We start from the raw sequence: 23,010 nt of genomic DNA, 5'->3' as shown, positions 1-23,010 counted from the left end.
GAAGGTGAATTAGTTAGTGCTATACAAAAGTGACAGTTTTTCATCCTCCATGCTGTCATACAAAAATAAACAGACAAGCCAGCTGAGAAAGAATCCATCTAGTTGGCAGATGTAATTGACCATGCTGACTGGATTAACTGCTCTATCAGAGCATTAATAAATTTATATAAAGCCAAGTTATTTGGTTGTCACAGGCTATTGAACATAACATTTTAAGGGGAAGTATGTAAGTATAGAAAAATAGTTGCACTGCCCACAAATATTTGAAACGCCAACATGTAGAGGCAGTCCTGGTTATCTGAAAAAAAATTAATAAAGTTTAATGTATGAAACTGACTATCACCAAATCCTTATAAAATTGCCAAATTTCATCCAATAATAAATCTCATTGAAAATTAGTATTTTGGGACATTTATGCCATCTCAGTTTTCATTTCAATTGGATTATTTTCAGGGTTAAAAGTTGTCAGAACATGCCACTTATATAAAGCAATAAATCATCTATGGCTGAATGAAATTTAAAATGTTGTAGTTATTGATATAAAGGATATTATATATCTATTATTATTATTGTTATAGCCAGATTGAAAATTTTCTGACAACTCTATGAGAATATAACCTTCAGCATCAGAGTTGCCTTGGTTTGCATTATTTAAAAGATAATGAGCTCAGCCATGAGCCCATATATTTGCCTTTTATCAGTGTGTTTAGATTTCATTGGCCTAACAGCTATTTTGAACTGTTGGTTCTCATCAGAGACTGGCCAGAAACCTAAGAGGACAAAAACCTCTTTGCACTCTCATGTCAAAAAGTTATAATTTTCATAAATTAACTCATGTTAAATGCACACATAAAATACTAGAATTTTTTATTTATTTATGCTTATGGCTACATGAAACTGGTAAGTGAAGAGTACAATCACAATTTCCAACAACAAATGATGAAAATCTTAACATATAAATGTTCATTACATAAAAGGCACAACCAGTTTTCCAATTTTTTTTTTTTTTTTTTTTTTTTTTTAATTTTTTTTTTATTAAATAAAGCAAAAGTAACTTGTCATGATCAAGCCAGGGACAATTATCGTCCTGCTGTAACAGGCATGACAAGGCTGCATGTTCTCACAACACTTCACAACATAAATGTAGCTGTATCCTAGGTTTAATTAGAGAGCAGTTGTGTCTTATGTGAGAAAACTTGATCCATTAGAGGGGGCCCATTTCACATTACATCATCTTCTAACACAAGAAGGAGTTCTGTTGATACCATGATGAGGACTATGAGAGTGACTATGAGAATAACGTCTTCGTGGTGAAACGGGACCGTGATCTTCTGTTCCTTCCATAACCACCGCCACATCACCTACAAGTCAAGGTCCAGGCTGGAAAGCCAATTTAAGGCCTTATCCGTCACTTTGTGGATGTCCTGTAGGCCACCACCGTGAAATTGGCACCTTGGGCAGTCGTACATAATATGAGTAATCGTCTGAGCCATGGGAGAACAATCACAATAAGGATGATCTGACAGCCCCCATTTATGTAGAAGGTAGCCACATCTGCCCTGACTAGTTCTGATGCTGTTTATTGATGACCAAATCTTCCTAGGAAGATCAAAACCAGGCTGTGGAGCACAGGGATTTTCTACCAGGAAGCCGTTTGTTGGTAGATTGTTGGACCAGTGTTCTCTCCATATGTCAGATATTGATGGCAGCGCAGCTGAAGAGAGTTCATCCATGAACCAGAGAGGCTTTCTAGATTTGAGGCATAGACTAGGTGGGTTTACAAGAGTCTGATGTAGGGGCAATACTAGAATAAACAGCCTAAAAGGCTTCATTCAAGCAAATAAAAGTTATTACTATAATGGATATTACACATCCATTATTATTAAGCTAGATTGAAAATTTTCTGAGAGTTTGAGAATATAACCTTCAGAATTGGAGTTGCCTTGGCTTCAACTATTTAAAAGATGGAACTCAGCCTATGAGTTCCATCTTTTATTTATGAGTCCCATATATGTGCCTTTTATTAGTACAAGGGTTGTTTGAAAAGTTTGGAAAATTTCCAATAGACAGCAACACAATTCATTCATTTATACCAGTGTCAGCACATATCATCTTTTTCATGACCCCTGGCAAAATTTTAGCCAGGTGCAATGCATAGTTCTCGTTTGACAAACATTTAATATGACTGTGTTTGCATTTTTCGTAAAAATAGAGAAAATTGAGTTTTTCATGTAGATAAAACAGTTTTATTTGAAGAAGTGGACAGCCATGCAGATCAAAGCCAAGTTAGATGCAGTTCATAGGGACTCTGCTCCAGCATTAAAGACTAGTTATTTTTGGATAAATGAGTTTAAATGTATCATAAGTCCATCGAAGATGAAGTGTGCTCTGGATGCCTGAAAAGGTAAGACAATAACAGGAGTCTATTATGCGTCATTGTTGGACCGTTTAAAAGAAGAACCAAAGGAAAAAACAGCCAAGATTGGTGCACAAAAAAGTGCTCTTTCATCAAGACAATGCACTGTCCCACACATTGGCCATCGCAATGGTAAAAAATTACATGAATTGAGATTTGAATTGGTTCCACACACTGTACTCTCCACACTTGGCCCTGTGTGACTTCTTGTTCCCAAACTTCAAAATTTGGCTCAATGGGAAAAATCTTTCTTCAAACAAGGATGTCATCAAGGCTGTCAATGACTATTTTGCACAATTTGACAAATCCTACTTTTTAGATGGGATGAAAAAATTAGAAACTCGCTGGACCAAATGTGTAGACCTCAATGGAAACTATGTTGAGAAATAAAGCTGATTTTTTTTTTTTTTTTTTTTCAAAAAAAAATGTGTTTAACTTATTTTCTTACCAAACTTTTCAGACAACCCTCATACATTTAGATTTCACTGGCCTGACAGTCATTTCAAACTCTTGGTTCTCAGACAGAAAACCCTCTGTTAAACACTTTCCCAGAATGAAACCTTTAAGCTCTTTATTCTAGTATTTTAATAATTTGTAATTTAGAATGTCAACTCATTTTATATCAATCTTTCATTAGCACAATTTGGCAAAACGATAGCGATAGTAATTTGCCAGCCTGTTGGCTAGATAGCGTGTATGCTCTCCAATAGATGGTGGTTTGAATCCCACTGCAGACATTAATGTTTGTGAATTTCATTATCCAGCATGAGACGATTGCCCTGCTTATTAGAGGCTTGAAATGTTTTGACAGAATTCCACTTTTTTTCTCTGGAGCAGGATTTCCAGATATTTAATCCTTAGTCCATTTATAGTACTATACTATAAATAACTTTTCATGGATGGATTTGCATAAAATAAAAGTAATAAATTCATTGAGGCTGGATGGAATTTAATGAAATTTGGTATCTAGAATGCTAATAAAATTTTGCCCAGTCACTTTGGTATTATTACTATTATGTGATACCTCCAAGCACTCATTGTAGGATGCATCACTCCACAAAACCTACTGGCTTGCCTTATTCTCTGTCTCTATTTCATTTGTAATGCTTCTGTAGTAGTTAATAAGATCTACACCAGATGTTTGAAAATCCCCCCCCCTTCATCCAAGAAACCTCTATAAAGAAAAAATGGTTTCCTCTATAAACCTCTGATTTTATCTACAAACATAAGCTGATAGATATAGCAAATTTTTGCTTCATCTTTTGTGCTGTCTTAGCACTAAAATCCAGGCTACTTTTCTGGTCGTTTTAGTCCAAATGATAAATATTGAGCAAACAAGACTTGTTTTTAATCTTACATTATATAACTAATAATGTTTTGTGAACTGTATTATATATACTATAGCTGGAGAAGAAAAAATTGAAGATAACCAAAAGGCCAAGTAGGAAGCATCGACGCCGACCCAGAAATTTGTTAGCAGATTATAACAGGCGACAACGCAACCACATTTGGCTAGAAACACACATCTGGTTTGCAAAACGCTTTAAAATGGTTGAACTCTGGAATTATAAGCTTCCTCTACATTCCAACGATAAAACTTTTCGTGCAAATTATCGGGCATCTGTATATCACGTTTTGCTCCAGGTATGTGATTTTCAGTATTAAATTTTAAAAGTAGAATGCATGTTCTGTAACATAGTGATAAGTAAATGTTTCTGTTTTAAATTGAAGAATGACTTTATACCTTTATTGTAAGATACTATTATAAAGTTACTCTTATGGAAAGTTACTTTTTTTATATATAGCTAGCTTTGTGATTTTAATTATTATTATTACTATGAATGATAAATTATCTTCTGTTCTTTATTTATAATCATATTTCATAAATTGAGATTGTTCAGTAGATTTTCATAATGTTGGTATGTAGACTACATTATTTGAAGAGTAAATATATAGTTAGTTTAATGTTTTGCCTAATCTCTGTCTTATTCCATATAAATTTATTCACTTGCCTTCCTGCCATACCAACTTTGTTAATTCTGCTCTCTATTTCCAAATTTAATTTGCCATCTTCTGAAATGTTTTGTAAATTCTCCATTGAGAATGCAGTTGATGTTTTCAATGTTTCTGCTTATTTTCATTGTCTTTGTCTTTTTTAATGCAGATTTTCATATCAAATTTATTACAACAGTTATTCAATTTGGTCAGGGTCTCCTTCAGACATGTCCTGGATTTATTTAGAAGTATAACATCATCTGCATAAAGTAAAGAGCTGATTTCGATATAATGTTTAATACTGTTTTCCTTCATAATGTGATCCATATAGATAATGCACATCTTTGTCTGATACCAGATATGACATCAAGCCCATCTTCCTGTACCTCCTTCAATTCTAACTGCTAATTTACAATTTTAATAGAGACTATGTATTGCTTGTTATATGAATTGCTCCAGTTATATGGTGTAAATGGGACATTTACACCATATAATTGGAGCATTTTGAACAGCTTTCCTTTTGGCACCATGTCATATGCCTATTCCAGATCAAATACAGATTCTTGTTATATTTTCAAGATTTCCGAACTATTTGTCTTAAAGTGAAAACCTGGTCCTGACAATCTCTGTTTGATCTGAACCTAGCTTGTTCTTCTCTATAATTTTTCTTAGCCATTTCTCCAGAAATCATACCAGGAACACTCAGCAGAGAAATTCCTCTATAATTCTCATATTCAGTTTTATTCCTTTTTTTTTTATAGATGGGCACTCTACTCCAGTCATCTAGAATTTGACTCTCTGACCAAGCCTTCTGAATTATGCAGTGTATCCACTGTAAAACTTTTATACCTCCATATATTAGCATTTCTGGTTGGATATTGTCTACTCCAGCTGCCTTTCCACATTTGACGTTTGTGATTGCTTTTTCTACTTCAAGTACAGATATATATTCCAGATGACATTCCTGTCAAGTGTTTTCTACCAACATGCTGTCACTGCTTGTTTCATTTAGCAATCTTTCAAAGTAATTACTCCATACATGAAGAATATCTTTATATTCAGTTTTCATGTTCCCTTAATCATCTCTAATTCTTTTTACACTATTCTTTCTTCAATTTTTGAGCTTTTTCAATAGCCAACAGAATATTTTACCACCTTCCTGGCATTTATTTTCTATGTTCTTATCAAAATCTTCCCATGACTTTATTTAGCTAATTTTACGCTTTGCTCTCTTACATTTTTCTATGTATTCCCTAAGAGCACAAGATTACTTATTTGCCAGGAACTTTCTGTATGCTTTCTTCTTTCCTTCACTGCTTCTTTAACTTCCCGAGTCCACAATGGAGTTCTGATTTTTCTATCCTAACAGATTACCTCACCACGTGCTTCTCTTGCTTAGTCAAAAGTTTTCTTTAGGATTTGCTGCTGAATCTCCAAGGTTTGGTTCTTGTTTTCAAACTCTTTCAGTTTTTCTTCAATAATGTTTGTGTATAGGTGTGCTTAAGGTTCAAAGCTTAACTTAACTCAAAAATATAACTGAGAGGAGACTTCCACATAGCCTTTAAAGGAATGCAGAGAACCGACCAGGGCTTCTGACCTAATGTCCAATCCTCACCTTCTGGTGGTGCACCCTGTTGGGTATCTACCTGGATACTGAACGAACGAGGATGGGCTGAAAATTTGGGATTTAGCCGACCAAATTGTATTCTTATTGGCTTAAAAAAGAAGAATACAAAATGATAGTACAACATGACAAAATTTCACGCTGGCTGGGGCTTCGCCTGGTTAAACAAGACCCCCGTTGTTTTCACCAGGGAACCAGGGCGAACATCGAAAAGTCAGCTACTGGAATAAATCTGAAAACACACCCTAACTCAACATCACCAGAATTAAAGATCGGTACTATCAACATGAGAAGCCTGAATGGCAAAGAAATGGAGCTAGCTGAGGAGTCAGATAAGTACCAGATCGACATCATAGGGTGACTGAAACAAAAAAGACAAAAACTGGTGAGATCTTTCTGAGCAATAAATACAAAATGTTATATTCAGGCAATGACAATCAAGGAAAAGAAGGAGTAGCCATTGTATGAGAATAGGGAAATGGACAATCAGACTTATTTGTGCCTATAGCCCCACAGAAGGTTCTGCTAAGGTAGAAGTGGAGGAATTTTTTGATGCTTTAGAGAAAGCAATTGACACAATGAAAAATGAAAAGTTGGTCCTTGTTGAGGAACTAAATAGCAGAGTAGGAAATGATTGGCAGACATACAAAAATATTTTAGGAAAATTAGGGGAAAAGAGCAAAGCTAATAATAATGGCAAATACCTGTTGGATTTCTGCTCAGGACATGGACTGGTTATTACTAACACCATGTTCCAACATAAAAATGTGCACAAATTCACATGGAGAGAATAGGCAAGGAATAAGAAAAAAATCTCATCCTACAGAGGATTTGAAATTGGAAGTGATCATTATTTAGTCTTGAGCAGGATAAAATTGAATTTCATATTGAAAAGAATAACATGTAAAAAAGTTTTAAAGCGAATAAAAGTTGAGCAGCTTTCAGATGTGAACTGTAGACTAAAATAAAGAAAGATTATTGAAGAAAAAATGAAAGAGTTTGAGAACAGCAACCAAACCTTGGAGATTCAGTGGCAAACCTTGAAGAAAACACTGATTGATTCAGCTAGAGAGGCATGTGGTGAGGTTGTCTGCAAGGATAGAAAAATCAGAACTCCATGGTGGACACAGGCAGTTAAAGAGGCAGTGAAGGAAAAGAAGAAAGCATATCAAAAGTTCCTGGCAAATAAGTTAGCTTGTTCTCTTAGAGAATACAGAGACAAATGTAAGAAAGCTAAACACTGTAAAATTAGTTAAACAAAAGTCATGGGAGGACTTTGGCAAGAACATAGAAAATAAATATCAAGAAGGTGGCAAAATATTCTGGAGGTTGTGTTGAAGAAGCTTAGAAATGGAGGAAAGAGTGCTGTAAAAGGCGATAGAGATAATAATGGTGATATGAAAACCGGAGAAAAAGATATCCTTGAAGTATGGAGTAATTACTTTGAGAAATTGCTAAATGAAACAAGCAGTGATAGCACAGTGGTAAAACACACTCAACAGGCATACAGTGAGGAATACATATCCATACTTGAAGATGAAAAAACGATCAAAGGCTTGAAATGTGGAAAAGCAACAGGAGTAGATGATATTTGACCAGAAATGCTGAAGTGTGGCGGTTTAAAAGTCTTACAGCGGCTTCACTGCATAGTTCAGAAAACCTGGACAGAGGGACGAATTCCTGATGATTGGAGTAGAGCTCTCATAGTACCCATATATAAAAAACGCAATAAAACTGAATATGAGAATTACAGAGATATTTCCCTACTGAGTGCTCCTGGCAAGATCTATGCAAGTATACTTGAGAAATGGTTGAGAAGAATTGTGGAAGAAAAGCTTGTTGAAGAACAAGCTGGATTCAGGCCAAATAGAGGCTGTCAGGATCAGATCTTCACTTTAAGGAAAATAGTTGAGAAAGCATAGGAATATAACAAAGATCTGTATTTAAGTTTTGTCGATTTGGAAAAGGCATATGACAAGGTGCCAAGAGAGAAGCTTTTCAATACGCTACAGTTATATGGCGTCAATGGGGCATTATATCAAGCAATACTTAGTCTTTATTTGAGTTGTAAGTCAGCAGTTAGAATTGAAGGAAGTACAGGATGATGGTTTAATATTAAATCTGGTGTGAGACAAGGATGTACATTCTCCCCTCTGTTATTCATTATCTATATGGATTACATTATGAAGGAAACTGATATTAAACCTGATATCAAAATTGGAGATATTAATGTCAGCTCTTTGCTTTATGCAGACGATGTTATACTTCTAAATAAATCTACTACAGGCCTGCAAGATTCCGACTAAATTGAATAACTGTTATAATCGATATGGTATGAAATTTAGCAATAACAAAACAAAGACAATGAAAATAGGCAGAAGCATTGAAAATATCAACAGCATTATGAATGCAGAACCTATAGAACAAGTAAAACATTTCAGCTACTTAGGCACGATTTTTAGTGAAGATGGTAAATTAAATATGGAAATAGACAACAGAGTCAACAAAGCTGGTATGGTAGGAAGTCAACTGCATATATTTATATGGAATAAGAGAGAAATTAGTCAAAACACTAATTTAGCTGTATACAAGACAGTGTTCAAACCGGTTTTAACTTATGGATCTGAAAGCTGGGTCAGAAGTAAAACGCTTGGGCAAAGACTGTCAGAAGTAAAACACTTGGGCAAAGACTACAGACTGCAGATATGAGAGTCCAGAGAAAGATTTGGTGCATGAACAGATGGCATCAATGGCAATATCATATTGAAAATGAGGATATTAGGAAAGAACTTGACATTGTCAGCATTCAAGAGTGCATTAGTAAAGCTAATTTCAGGTGGTATGGTCACTTAAACAGAATGGGCGAGGAAAGATTAGCAAATCAAGTGTTCTCTTCCAGATTGGCTAGAAAACGACCCAGAGGAAGACCAAGATATAGGTGGATTGATACTGTACAAAGTGCCTTAGACAATAGAAATATAAGATCTGATAATGTTGGAGTCTTGACGAGTAACAGACTGTTTTGGAGGAAAATTGTAGATAGGAAGTTAGTAATGATGTAAATTTTTCATGTAGTACATGTAGTACTATCATATCCTGTACACCCCCTTGAGGGTACATGGCAGGAATTTGATGATGTTTGTGTATTTGTCTACATTCACATCTGATAGCTGTTCAACTTAGATTTGTTTCAAAACTTTCTTATACTTCTTTTCAATATGAAGTTCAATTTTATCCTATTCAACACTATATGGTGATCACTTCCTATTTCAGATCCTCTGTATACTTTTTGTCTGAACCAGTGGGAAAACATTGTTGACAATAACATAGTCAGACTTTTTTTTATTCCTTGCATCTTCTCTCAAAAAATACTAGTTTTGTAAATTATAGGGCGTACATCATCAGCAAAAGATGCTACATTAACTGATCAAACAACTGGAAAATATACTTTGTTAAACGTGCATGTAGTTGAAAGAGATCTATCACACCATGTGATGTAGTGGATATCATAGCCTGGGTTCAAGGATGCCAAATGTTTAGTTTAAACATTTGGCATCAATTAAATGAACATTGGTGCAGTATCAAACCTTTTGTTGTACTGTGTCAATGTGCACCATATTTCTGAGGCATCATCTTATTTTTTTAAAACATCAATTGTTATTAATATAGGGCATTTCTATGTGTTGAAGCTTAAGTGCTGGGAGGACATCATGTTGGAGGTTTAATGGAATATTTACAGCACTAGGAAAGGTTTAAAAACTAATTTTAGTGCAGCCATGACCTACATAGTCATGACTGCACATGATTGAGACATGTTGAACAGTTTTGTCACCCTGTAACTGCAATAAAGAAGGTGCCTGAACATATTATATATGAACTTATTTATACAAGACAGAGCTCCTCCTCCCCACATAGGATGTTAAGTTCCATAGTTATTGCATCAACATTTCACAGAAGATAGAATAATCAGTTGCTCATTTTCAATGAAATGGCCATCACATTGAATAGACCTTAACCCCTGTGACTTGGCTTTGTGATTGCCTCAAAAGCATGGTGTATTGGGATCAAGTTCTTCACCTGCAGATTTGAAAGAGAAAATTGCACATTATGTGCAAAACCTTTTAACAGATCAGTTGTAGTCTGCTGTAGACAATGCTGTATTGGAAAGTATCATCTATTAGTCCTGCACAAAGGCTATTATATTGGACATCACCATTGATCATCCAGATCTCTTTGCAGCACATTAGCTCTATGTGATGGTTTTGTATCACATTATTTTATGAATTGAATGAAATAAACACATCAGATAACTTTATTTCATCAATTCTGAATCATTTCACAATCACATACCATTCAGTTCACATTAATGTAATTTTCTCCAATTCATAGCCCCATGTGTCTCCTATTGGTAATTTTTGAACTAATTTTTTTTTAATTATTATTCATTATTGTCAAAATTTTTCCTGTGATCTGGTTGGCATGTCCACCAAGTTTGAGGGTATTTTGCCTACTGGTTCTCTCTACAGATGGTTCTGTATAGTTGTGCTTTAAATTTGAAACACCTTGTGTGTACACACACACACACACACACACACACACACACACACTGCTTGAAAAGAAATCAATGGGCGCCATAGTGTGAGAAACAAACAGTCATGGTGCCCACCTTAATAAGATGCAGGACCTCCTTTGATTGCAATTACTGCAGCAATCAGTGGGGATTTTAGAACATTCTTCCTGTAGGCATGTAATGAAGTCCTTGACTGTTGTGGGGTGGACATCCCTTGACTTTACCTGATGCTCCAGTTCATCTCATAGATGTTTAGTAGGATTGCAATCGGGGCTCTGTGGAGGCAAGTCAAGTGTGGTGATGTTCATATCATAAACCATGCATTTAAAGCGGCAACCTTATCACACGATGCATTGTCTTCCTGAAAGAGAGACTATGATCAGTTTGTAAAAATGCCACAAAGTAGGAAGCATTGCATTGTGCAGAATGCTCAGATACCTCTCGGAGTTCTGTGTTCATGGCAACACAGAGGTCCGAAGCAAAACCAGGATAGATAGGACCATGCCATCACACTGCCACCTCTGAATTTCATAGTTGGGGTTATGCATTCTGGTAAGAGACGTTCACCAGGCATCCGCCACACCCATCCATCTGCTTGGTAGAGAGTGTAGCGTGATTCCTTGCTTCATAACATAGCTTTCTAAGCTTCCGTGTCGCACTATACATGCTCTTTGCACTACTGAAGATGATGCTTTAAAAGAGGTATACCGTGAGTAGACATATCGATACAAAATTAATAACGGAAAAAACTCGCATACAAAGATTATTTAATAGTATAATTTTCGCCTGTGTCACAGGCATCTTCAGTACATTAAGCTCAAATTAAACAATAACTGACAATTCCAAAAAGCACCACCTAAGTAGCTGGTGTAAGATAACTAAAAAGAGATCAATAACTTTCCTTAAAAAAAATAAAATAACAAAATAAATAAAATAAAATAAAATAAAATAAAAATCAATACAATAAAAAGTTAGGAAAGATGAGCTGATTTGTAAAGTACTATCTCCCATAAAGGGGATAGACGTAAGCCGTCGGATCTGTTTAAGTTAGGAGAATGAAGTAGAGTTTCACATGTTTCTTTATAAAGCCGTTCCATGAGAAACTGACTTTTGTGAAGAACTTTTGTCTTTCTCCAATGAACTCTGTGTCTGAAGATGGCATGTTCTGCAAGTCCAGACTTTTCAGGTTTAAAGTATTCAATATAAGATTGGTTCTTCAGACGATCTTTTACAGAAAGAACTACAATATATAACTTCTTCCTTTCTATCTAATGGTTATAAGAATTGCTTCATTAAAAGAACTTTGAGTAGTTTTAATATGTCTTCCTCTTCAAACACAGAAGAAATAACGTGCATTACTATCCCTTATGTACAAGGCATCAGTGAACGTATAGCAAAAGTTTTAAAACCACTGAATATTTTTGTTGCCTTTCGACCGTTTAGAAAAATCTCCACCTTTCTCACTTCTCCTAAGGACAAGCTTCTACATGTTAATCATCCAGGTGTCTACCAGATTCCGTGCTCTTGTGGATTATCTTATTTCGGACAAACGAGAAGATCTGCCTCTATTCGGCTAGAAGAACCAGTGTTTTAATGTTGTCAAAGATACGTTGTATCTTTGACAACATTTGTCAAAAATAAGTTGTATCAACATATTGAAGGAACAGCAGTAGGTAATCCTCTTTCTCCTGCTATCTCCAATTTCTTTATGGAACATTTTGAACAAACGTATCTTTGACAACATTTCTCCCAGATCTACTCATTGGTACAGATATGTCGATGACATTTTTGCTTATGGAATGGCTCTTCTGATGAACTTCAACAATTTCTTACTAAGTTAAACATCGTTAATTTAGCATCGTCAGCAAACAAATGGATATTTTCTGTCAAATCATTTCCTGTTTCATTGGTATACAAATTAAACAACAGTGGATCAAGTGCCAAGCCCTGTGGTTCATATCCATGTCTGTTTGCTCCAACGTATGCAGTAGAGTTCTGGGTGCAATTTTGTCAAATGTTTTTGCAGAGTCTAGCAGTATCATTGAGTAGTCATTTCCCTTGCCCAACTCCATTTTCACTTGATTATAAAAAGTAAGCAAATTAATAATTACTATGTCCATCTCATAATGCATACATGATTAAGACTGCTGGTTGTACTTGTGAACTGTATGGATTATTTCCGTTTCTTATTTACTTTTATTTATTATTATTTTATTTTATTTTTGAAATCATTATGGCTCCCGCTTTAAGGACTGTCAGTCTATAAGAGATATTCGAAATTTTCTTCATGAACATTTATATAATAAAATAATTTGTTCTTATTCATATGTTTATTATGCTATGTATCCTCAGCATGTTCTTATGAACATGTCGAGGATGCACTGCATGACAAACATACATTTACAAATAGAAATAGTTCCAATTAACTTAAAGGTTAATGAAATTATATGTAACATTTTCTTCAGTCATTATTTTAAAAGGAGACACACACACACCTGTGTGTGTGTGTGTGTGTGTGTATGTGTGTCATTTTAAAATTTTATGTTAACTGTGACCAAAGAGTAACATAATTGAAATGAACATTAAACAAATTAATAAATTCAGTAAAGAATTTTGATTATTAATTATATTTTTAATTATATATATATATATATATATATATATATTATGTGTTATCATTCATTAGGATCTTTCCTACTATTGTTGCATAGAGTTGCTTGGCCCACAGCTGATACTACTCTCTAAACTCAATGAACTAACTAGTTCTGAGACAGGTTAGGATATTAGTATTTTATAGCTTAGAAACTATGAATATAGTACTTGTTTAATTACAAAATTTATTTAATTTATTTTTATGCCCATAATACTTCAAATAATTATACTCTATCATTGAACCAAACTTTACAAGTGTTAAAAGTTTACATTTCAGTATATTCATGAATTCTTTTGTATAACATTTTAATCGTAAAAGAATTTTGAAATTACATTAATCATATAAATTTGCAGATGAAAAAAAAATGTCAAAATCATTTAACATTCTGTGATAATAGAAAGATGAAGCTCATTGTTAATCTTCAATCTGCCTATTTATCTATCTGTATCACAGCAGAAAGGTCTGCCAAAAATGTCTGAACTTCACCATTTTCTTTGATATGGCACTAGAGTCGCCGTAGCACCTGGCAGGGAATTTGAGCTGTGCTGAAGAAAGTGCTTATTAATTGGTGAATAGTCCATTTTTCTACGTTTTTGTAGTGCTAAGTTGTTTTCTGGAATACGAGTGTCCGTCGGTGGTTGTTTTTTGAAGTTAGTTGTTCTCGCGATATTGGGTATTTTGGTTACCGAGAAGACTGGGTCGGAATCAAATGCATAACGGTGGAAGACAAGATGAAGGATAAGTTTTCATTATTTAGTGATTTCATTTTATTTATTTATTTATATCTAATGTACTTAAATGTTCTGTTTGAAATTGTTTGCACTTTTCTTATAGTTATACTCCCTGATACTTATTTAGCGTTTATTTTTTGACACTAATTAGCGACAGTATTTTGAATAATGGCGGCAGTTGCAGTTAAAATTACAAATGGCATATCGCCCCCCCCCCCCCCCCCCATTTAAGACTCCATTTTGTGCAATATCATACAGGATTTTGTAGCATGTGGGACTTGCGGAATGTATGCATCCTGGCGATTGTATATGTGGCAGGAGAAAGAAGGGGGGAACGTATATGCACAAAATGCAGGCAATGAGAGGACCTTGGTGATTTAGAAATGACCATAACTGACCTCATTGAGTCAGAGATGGGAGATTCTCCACGTAGAGAGATGACGGGTATGATAGAGGGTGAGAGAAGTATGAATAAAATAATAAGAGTTGGGAGTATGGAAAGGTTGAATGATTCTGAAGTTTTAGGAGATAGTCTCAATTGGGAGGATGAATGGCAAACAAGAATGGCTGACTTACAGAGAGAGATGAGCTGAAAGAGCAGGTGGAATGTCTGGGGAATGAGATAAGAAGTGTGAAAGATGAAATTAAGCGAATGGAAGAGATGAATGCAAGACGAATCAGAGGAGGAGTGAGAGAGAGTTATGGGAATGAGAGAAGAGGAGAGAATAGGAACAATAGTAGAGTTGAGGAGAGGGACTGAGGGAGAGTTATGGGAATGGCAGAAGAGAGAATAGGAACAATAGTAGAGTTGAGGAGAGGGACTGAGGGAGAGTTATGGGAATGGCAGAAGAGAGAATAGGAACAGTATAAGAGAGCGAATGAGAGAGAGTTGTATGAATGATAGAAGAGGTGAGAATAGGATAAGTGGAAGAGAGGGGAATGAGTGTCAGATATAGGAATGATAGAAGAGGAAAGAATGGAAACAGCAGGAGAGAAGGAATGAGAGGAATGCAAGGGAGCACAGGGACTAGAGATAGAGTGATGTCAGGAAGGCAGGTAAGTAGGGGAGCACAGAGAGAAACTGTTACAAGAGAGAGAGAGTGAGGGATGCATGTGAGCAATCGAGGAATATGGTGGTAAGAGGTGTAATGTATGGGGACTCAATGATCCGTGGTGTTCAAGATAGGATGCGTGAGGAGTGTTTGCCAGGAGAGAGGTGAAAGGGTGGATGAGATGATTGTGATGGTGGGAACAAATGACTTGAGTGGTGGTGTAAATAGGACAGCAAGAGATATGAAATTCTTGCTTGAGGCTGTACGAAAGAAGACACAGAGAGGAAAGATAGTGTGCATGTTGCCTAGGTATGATAATGTCGAGCTGAGCAGAAGAGCTGTGATATTGAATGGCATAATAGCAAGAATGTGTCAGAAGAGAGGACTGGTATATGTGGATACTTGGAGTGTGTTTGAGAGCAGAGAGGAATTGTATGCGAGAGACCACCTGCATTTGAATGAGGAAGGACGTAAGCATCTGGAGAGATTGCTGTTGTGAACGAGTCAGTGTGTCCCAGTGTAGATGGTAGTAGGGGTGGCCTCTTGTGGGAATGGGTACTAGGGAGAAGGGGGACGACATCAGGTAACGCTGAGCCCAGTGGAGTCTAGAGGGGATAATGCTGGGTATAGAAACAATGGCATTTTTATGCTTTATACCAATGCCAGGAGCATTCAGAATAAGGGAGAGGATTTGGTGGCACTGATAACATGAGCCTGGCCAAAGATTATTAGGATCACAGAGACGTGGTTGACAGAAAAGGATATAATAACAGGAAATAGAAGTTGCTGGGTACAGCATTTTTTGGCAGGATAGGAAGGGAAAGCATGGTGGTGGAGTACTGCTTATGATAAGTGATGACCTATGTCCTCTAAGAGTGGAGGCTTTGGAAGGCTGTGACACTAATGATTTTGAAAGCATATGGTGTGAGGTGGAAGTGGGTAAGACAGGACATTTAGTGGGATGTTGCTACAGACCAAGGAGCACAGAGGATGGGGACCAGGAGATGTTGAGACAGTTGAGCATGGTAAGTGCAAGAAGAACAATTGTTATGGGAGATTTTAACTACAGCAGCATAGATTTTGGAAAGGAAGATGCATGTAGCAATAAGGGAATGGAATTTCTAGAATTCTTGAGGGACAAATGTCTTAGGCAACATGTAACAGAGGGAACAAGAGGTTCAAGAGTTTTGGATTTGTTTATAGCATCAGAAGAGCTGATAATAACTTAGATGACATCTCTCCCACCAGTTGGAGAGAGTGACCATATGGTTTTGACTTGGAAAATGAATAGACATGCAGGAGTATCAAAGAGATGGGAACATATGTGGAATTATAAAGCAGGTGATTATAATAGTCTTAGATGTCAACTTGGGGAGGTTTCATGGAGGGAGGAATTGGAAGGCCGGGATATGATTAGTGCTTGGGAAATTGTGAGGGAATATTTGTTAGCAGCAATGGTAAGCTGTATTCCACGAGTGAAGAAGAGGACACAATTTGGAGTAAAGTGGATGACAAACAATATTAAACAGGAGCTACATGCGAAAAAGAGGCTATGGAAGAGATATAAGGAGACAGGTGAAGAGAAGATGCATGAAGAATATAAGACACAGGCCAGAAGAGTGACTAGTATGGTAAGGAAAGCGAAACTGGAATATGAGAAAAGATTGGCCCTTAGATCCAAGGGAATCCTAGGGAATTTTTTAGCTATGTGGCCAGTAGGAGGAGAAATGACTGTGGAAGAACGACATTGAGGGATAAAAACGGGAATAGAGTGACTGATGCAGAGGACAGAGTGAAATTGTTCAATGAACACTTTATTAGAGTATTTCATCCTGGAGAAGTCAATTTGAATACTCGAGGGATAGAGCAGGTTCGAAGTTTAGAGGTGCAGGAGGAGAGTGTGTTCCACATACTGAGTACTCTGGATGTTAGTAAAGCTGTGGGACTGGATGGTATTTTACCACGAGTTTTGAGAGAATGTGCTAAGGAACTGATAGTGCCCTTGACCTGGCTTTTCAACGAAAGTCTGGCTGCGGGAAAGGTGCCATGGAATAGAAGGAAGGTAAGATAGTGCCATTGCATAAGGGCAGTAGTAGACTGGAAGTGTCTAATTATAGGCCAGTTTGTGTGTCATCAGTAGTTAGTAAGATCTTGGAGAAAGTAGTGAGGGACAATATACAGCATTGGGCAGATGAGAGTAATATTATCAGTGAGAGTCAACATGGATTTGTGAAGGGGTTCTTGTTTTAGCAATATGCTGGCCTTTTATGATAAAATTACAAGAGTATTAGATGAGGGAAAGGCATATACTGCCATTTTCCTAGACTTAGCAAAGGCATTTGACAGGGTGCCACATGATAAGCTGATATTCAAGTTGCAGCACATGGGTCTGGATGTCAGATTGGCCAACTGGATTCAGGATTGGCTGTCCAATAGGTATCAGAGCGTTGTGTATGGTAGAGCAATATCAAAGAGGCAGGAGGTTACAAGTGGGGTTCCACAGGGCTCAGTACTGAGACCTATATTGTTTAACCTTTATATCAATGACATTGTCCGTGGATTGCAAGGGAATATTCGGTTGTTTGTGGATGATGCGAAGCTGGGAAAGGTTATTAGTAATAGTGCAGATGTGGTAGCCCTGCAAGAGGATTTGAATAAGCTAGATAGATGGGCAAATGAATGGGGGTGTCAGTTTAATGCAGCAAAATGTAAGGTCTTGAGGTTTGGGACACATCGATGGGACATTGCATACTCTATGGGAGGAGTTAGAGACAAGAGATCTGGGTTTGATGATCGATAGAAACCTGAAATTTAGGGGACATATTACAAAGGTAGTGAAGGTAACACAGAGGATTGCTGCAATAATGAGAAGGACACTGCAGAGATAAAATGGTTATCATTCCATTGTATAAGACTCTGATCAGACCACACTTAGACTATTGTTCTCAGATCTGGTCCCCAGGATTTGAAGGGGATAAATTAACTGTGGAAAGGGTACAAAGGCAGATAACAAAGATAATGTCGGGACTGTACAATGTTAGTTATGAGGATTGGCTGAGGGAGTGTGGACTGCAGAGTTTGGTGGATAGAAAAAGGAGGGGTGATATGATTGAGACTTTTAAACTGTTGAGAGGTGGTTACAGGGTTGACACTGAGGAATTCTTTCACTTGGTTGAACAGCGGGAAGGCGTCATGACAAGGGGCCATCCCTGGAAGTTATGAAAGGAAACAGTGAGAAAGAGGATAAGGAGTGGTTTCTTTGCATGGAGGGTGGTTGAACCATGGAATGCATTGCCTGATGGAGTGCTGAGAGCAAGAACAGTCAGTGCATTTAAGGAGTGGTATGATAGACTTTGTGTTTCCTAGGAGGGACCTCCCTCAATGAGTCTTTTGACTCCATGGAGGCCTGAATAATAATAATATGTATATTTAAGTTGAGCCTAGTATAACAGTAAGAATAACTTTAAATTTTCTGTTAACTGTGACCAAAGAGTAACATAATTGAAATAATTGAAATGAACATATATAATTACTGTAGTATTGCATGAACTATGGAAGTAAGCAGTGTTGACAGTATGGCTGAGTGTTTCAGTGGTAATGGTAAGTAGCAGGCAAAAGTGGTGGTGAGTTAGCCACATTGAATGGTAAGACAGCGTGTGTAGCTGGCAGTGGTGAGCAGCATGACAGCTGGCAACACTGAGGCAGGAGGATAAACCAGTGTTTCTCAACGGTGGGGCGTATGCCCCACAGGGGTCAATTTGAATATTTTGGGGGGCAATTAGAAAATGCACATGCACATATTTATACATATTTATATTATACTTTTTCAGAACTTGGCTGACTATTATGCTAAACAGGTGCCATCAAAATCTTTTGAGATGTTGAGGTGGGGCATGATCCAAAAAACGTTGAGAAACACTGGGTTAAACATATGAGGAATGAACTGAGGAGAATTCTAGATTTGCATGGAAATGTGAAGAAGAATGGGATGAAAGCTTTGAAAGAGATATTGAATGATTTGAGAGTAGCATTATAAATTAAAGATGCCAGAAATTATTGCATGCGATGTATCTTCACAACTGGGCTACTTGTATATAGAGGCTAATGACTTCACATCAATTGCCTTAGTAGTAAGATTGTATGGGGGATTTAATGATTAGAGGTGTGGTGAATGGAAAGGTGCACAAGGTTTGTTTTCTGGGAGATAGAATGAGCAGAGTGATTGGAGCATTGGATAAGAGGAGTAGCGAGCAAAAGAGTTGGCACAACTGATTTGACTGGTAACAAGGAGAATGTAAGGAGGCTGTTAAGGAGAGTTAAAGATAACAGTGGTGGATAGGGTCGTCATCATGTTGCCCAGGTATGGTGATAATGAGTTGAGAAGCCAAGCGAAGATCATGAATTTTATGCTAGTAGAGTTGTGAGGAGAAAGAAGTTCATTTGTGAATTTGAGGGATGGATGACTAGAGCTGTATATAAGAGATGGACTACACTATTAAATGTATTTGGTGTGAGTCAGTTGGAGAAACTGTAGCTGCAAAGGAAAGTGATGGCTGAAGTGAATGGAAAACCTGAGGAAGTAAGAGATGTCATGGACAAACAGCAGAGTATGATAAGAGAGTTTGTGAATGGAGAGGTGAGTGGCACGAGTGAAGAGATTGAGAGAGAAGGAATACAAGATGGACAGGGAAATAGAGGGAAGAAATAATGGTGGACAGGGAGACAATGCATGAAAAGTAGAGATGATGGTTTCAAGAGTAGATCTGTAAGTGTGCAAGATAGGATTAAGATAGTCAGACATGTGGGGAAGAGGTGTAATATCAATGATGATAGAGAGAAATAGACAGGAGGTGGGGAGTATGGAGGAATCATATCCTAGTCAAATGCTACATGTATTCGAAACAAGGGGAATAAAATTGTAGTATTCATAGATTTCATTTGCCCCAAAATTGTTGGAATGAGTGAGACATGGTTGAACAAGGATGACATCCTGACTGGAATAGAGATGGAGAGACAGAGGGTGCTAGAGTGCCACTTAGTGAAAGGATGTCAAAAGTGGCTGCTGAAAAGGTAAGTTTTATTTTTGTAGTCAAGTAGCAATTTGGATTTGTGTTTTGGTGTAATTTTGTTTATTTTTATAGCTTTGCATAACTGAGTGATTGTGGATATTTGTATGTTTGAAACAAACTTTTATTTTTACTGTTTTTGAAGTCACAAAGCAGTGAAGCAACAAAATGGCAGTATGAATGACATCAGCTCATTGCACAGTGCAAAAATCAAACAATCAACAGCATGGACTTTTCAAGAATGGTATGTTGTCATGAATGCAATACGTATACATGGTAGAATGTGTGGAGACCATGTTTATGAAGAGACTGAACAGAAGATGAGAGAGGGTATGGATATGTCCAAAGTGTGATATTATGTTGGACTACCAGTTATTGGTAAAAGCGAAACTAGTGTATGGAGTGAAAGAGCATAATTGCAAGAACAAATGACCAACAAATCATGGAATGGAAGCAATTGCAGGAGTAAAATGATTGTATAAATCATGAAACAGAAGTGAAAGAAAGTATAGCTGAAGAAACGAAAGTGCAAAATCGCACTCATAATCACATCCTCCGATGACATGATCAGATCTGACTCTCGATCCTCATGTGCCCTCCTTTAAAACTGCCTAAGATAGTTGACTGTCAATAACTCGAGAAATTCATTTTCTATATTCTCAAATGCTATCTCTTCATTCCAATCTATACCACCATAATTAACCCCCCCCCCCCCTCCCTTGTTCATTAACTGAAGTTGCTTATACATTTATACATTTCTTCATTACCACCCCCCACATTCCCTGGCCTGTAAGCACATCCAACTAAATATATTTTTCTGTCAATCTCTAACCCCACACAGTAGCCCCCCCCCCCCCTTTCTATCCTCATGGAAAACATATACTCCTGAAACCCTTCCAGTTCTACTCTCATGAGGATATCATCCTCATCCAACCATGTTTCACTTATTCCAACAATTTTTGGGTAAATAAACTCAATCAACAAAACCATTTCATCTCCCTTATTTCTGATGCTCCTGGCTTTGTAAATAAACATAGAATTCACTTTTAGGTCTATAACCAGTCCTGCCCATGCCACTTGTAGGTTGTGATTGCCTCACACTTAACCATTCCCATTTGCCTTTATCACCACTTACCCTATCTATCTTTTCAGCCCCAACTACACCCTGTATATCCCAGGTCATTCCCCTTCCCATACCGACCATATCCATATGCACATTTGCTACTACTCCCAACATCAAATCTTCTTATATTGTCTCTCCATGTCCACCTTAACTCTCCCATTTCCCTGTCCATCTTGCATTCTCATTCTATCATTATCACAGTACTATGCTTCTAATTTACAATCACTTCAATCTCACCAATTCCTCTCTCCTGATGTTCTGCTTCACCTCTTACTTCCTCCTTGCAGCAATAGTCTCTCTAATTGATTCACACTAAATCCATTCAAATGCAACCTATCACTTTTGTACACTTCTATCTTTCCTTCAAATGCATCCCATACATTCACAACTCCATTCCCCTCTTCTCCTTACACAGCTCTGCCAACATACCTTTCATGATTCCTGCTCTTTGTCTCAATCCACCATTATCATATATACATAGGCAACACATTGACCACCCTTCCAATCACACTGTTATCTTTCACTCTTCTCAACAACCTCCTGATATCCATTCTTACGTGCTCTTTATGTCCAACCAAGTCATTTGTTCCAACAACCATCACTAGTTTGCTCGTCTGCTTCTCTTATCTAATGCATTGATTATTCTAATTCTCCCTCCTGGAAAACACATCTTATGAAATCCCTCATTTACCACACCTCTAATATGGAATTCCCATACACTGCTATGCTCGAGTCATTTGTCATTTCTTTTCTCTGCTTTTATTTGTTAATTCTTTTCTCTGTTTTCCTTCATCCTAACCTTTTGTAGTCGTCCATTCTTATCCACCAACCTTCTCATCTCACAACACATATATTTCATTTCACTTCTCATTCTGATCAACTAATTTTTCAAGTCTTGCATCCTAGAAATTACACTGTCAGTCTATCATTTGTTTCCTCATTCTGACATTCCTTTGCTTCCGGTAGTAGACTACATACTATGGTCTACTAGAGCAAAAGCCAGAAAGGCGAAGCCAAAATACATCAAGATCTATCCCACATCAGTATGAGGTATTCTAGAAGTCATTTGTTGGTGACAATGCCAAGCCACCAGTGTGCCCTGCAAAGCTCTAAGCAACAAGATCTTAATGCCTGCCAAAATAATGCCTATAGAAGTCAAGTCTTTGTAACTCTCATTGCACCATGGAGGGAGATGGTAGCACTAATGAAATGAGGAGCTGCCTCAAACTCCTTTTCAGTCTGTTGAGCAAGATCTATTCTGTCCATAATATGAGACCTTGTTCCTATGACTGACAACAAGTGGGTTGTCAGTCATAGGAACAAGGTCTTCTCACTGCATTTAAGTGAGAAGATTTTTAAAATAACATAAAATAGCAATCAATTGCATGAGTAGTATAAAGAGTAGGCTAGGAAAGTGCCTAAGTTTATAAGAACAGCAAAACTACAGTATGAGCAGAAATTAGCAAATCAGGCAAAGAACAACCTTAGAGAGTTTTTCAGATATTATTATTATTCTTGACACCTCCACTCGTGACACAAATGGGTGTCCTGCCGTGATGAGTCCGAAGACTCATTGCGGCAGGACACCCACTGTACAACTATCCGTCTCCCACTATACTGAACCTCTACTACCAATCATCAACATCAGCACCATCTACTGGCTACCACCACAGCTAGTACTTTTTTGTCTGTAAATTGCGTGTGTTCTGAAGGGCCGATTTGTCTGTATGCGGGATGAAAAACCCAAGTTTCCGGGAGAAAAAACCCTGCTACCTCCGTA

General features: G+C 37.1%; 1 protein-coding gene across 1 annotated transcript in view; it reads left to right on the top strand.

Moving 5' to 3' along the window:
- Window positions 1–3,834: 3,834 nt before the first annotated feature.
- The window catches only part of Pop1 (POP1 ribonuclease P/MRP subunit), a 35,205-nt gene continuing 16,029 nt past the window's right edge, over window positions 3,835–23,010 (top strand). Inside the window, exons 1-2 of the mRNA XM_090402154.1 lie at window positions 3,835–4,060; window positions 13,292–13,379. Coding sequence (XP_090258280.1) covers window positions 3,965–4,060; window positions 13,292–13,379 — 184 coding nt within the window. The 5' untranslated portion in view covers window positions 3,835–3,964. The remainder of the gene's footprint in view (window positions 4,061–13,291; window positions 13,380–23,010) is intronic.

This window comes from Typopeltis vanoorti, chromosome 12 (assembly GCF_054136105.1).
Source record: "Typopeltis vanoorti isolate ZY-2024b chromosome 12, IOZ_Tvanoo_1.0, whole genome shotgun sequence".
In the NCBI taxonomy this organism is placed as follows: domain Eukaryota; kingdom Metazoa; phylum Arthropoda; class Arachnida; order Uropygi; family Thelyphonidae; genus Typopeltis; species Typopeltis vanoorti.
The sequence above is the reverse complement of the archived record's forward strand: the minus strand, read 5'-3'. Positions and strand labels throughout refer to the sequence as shown.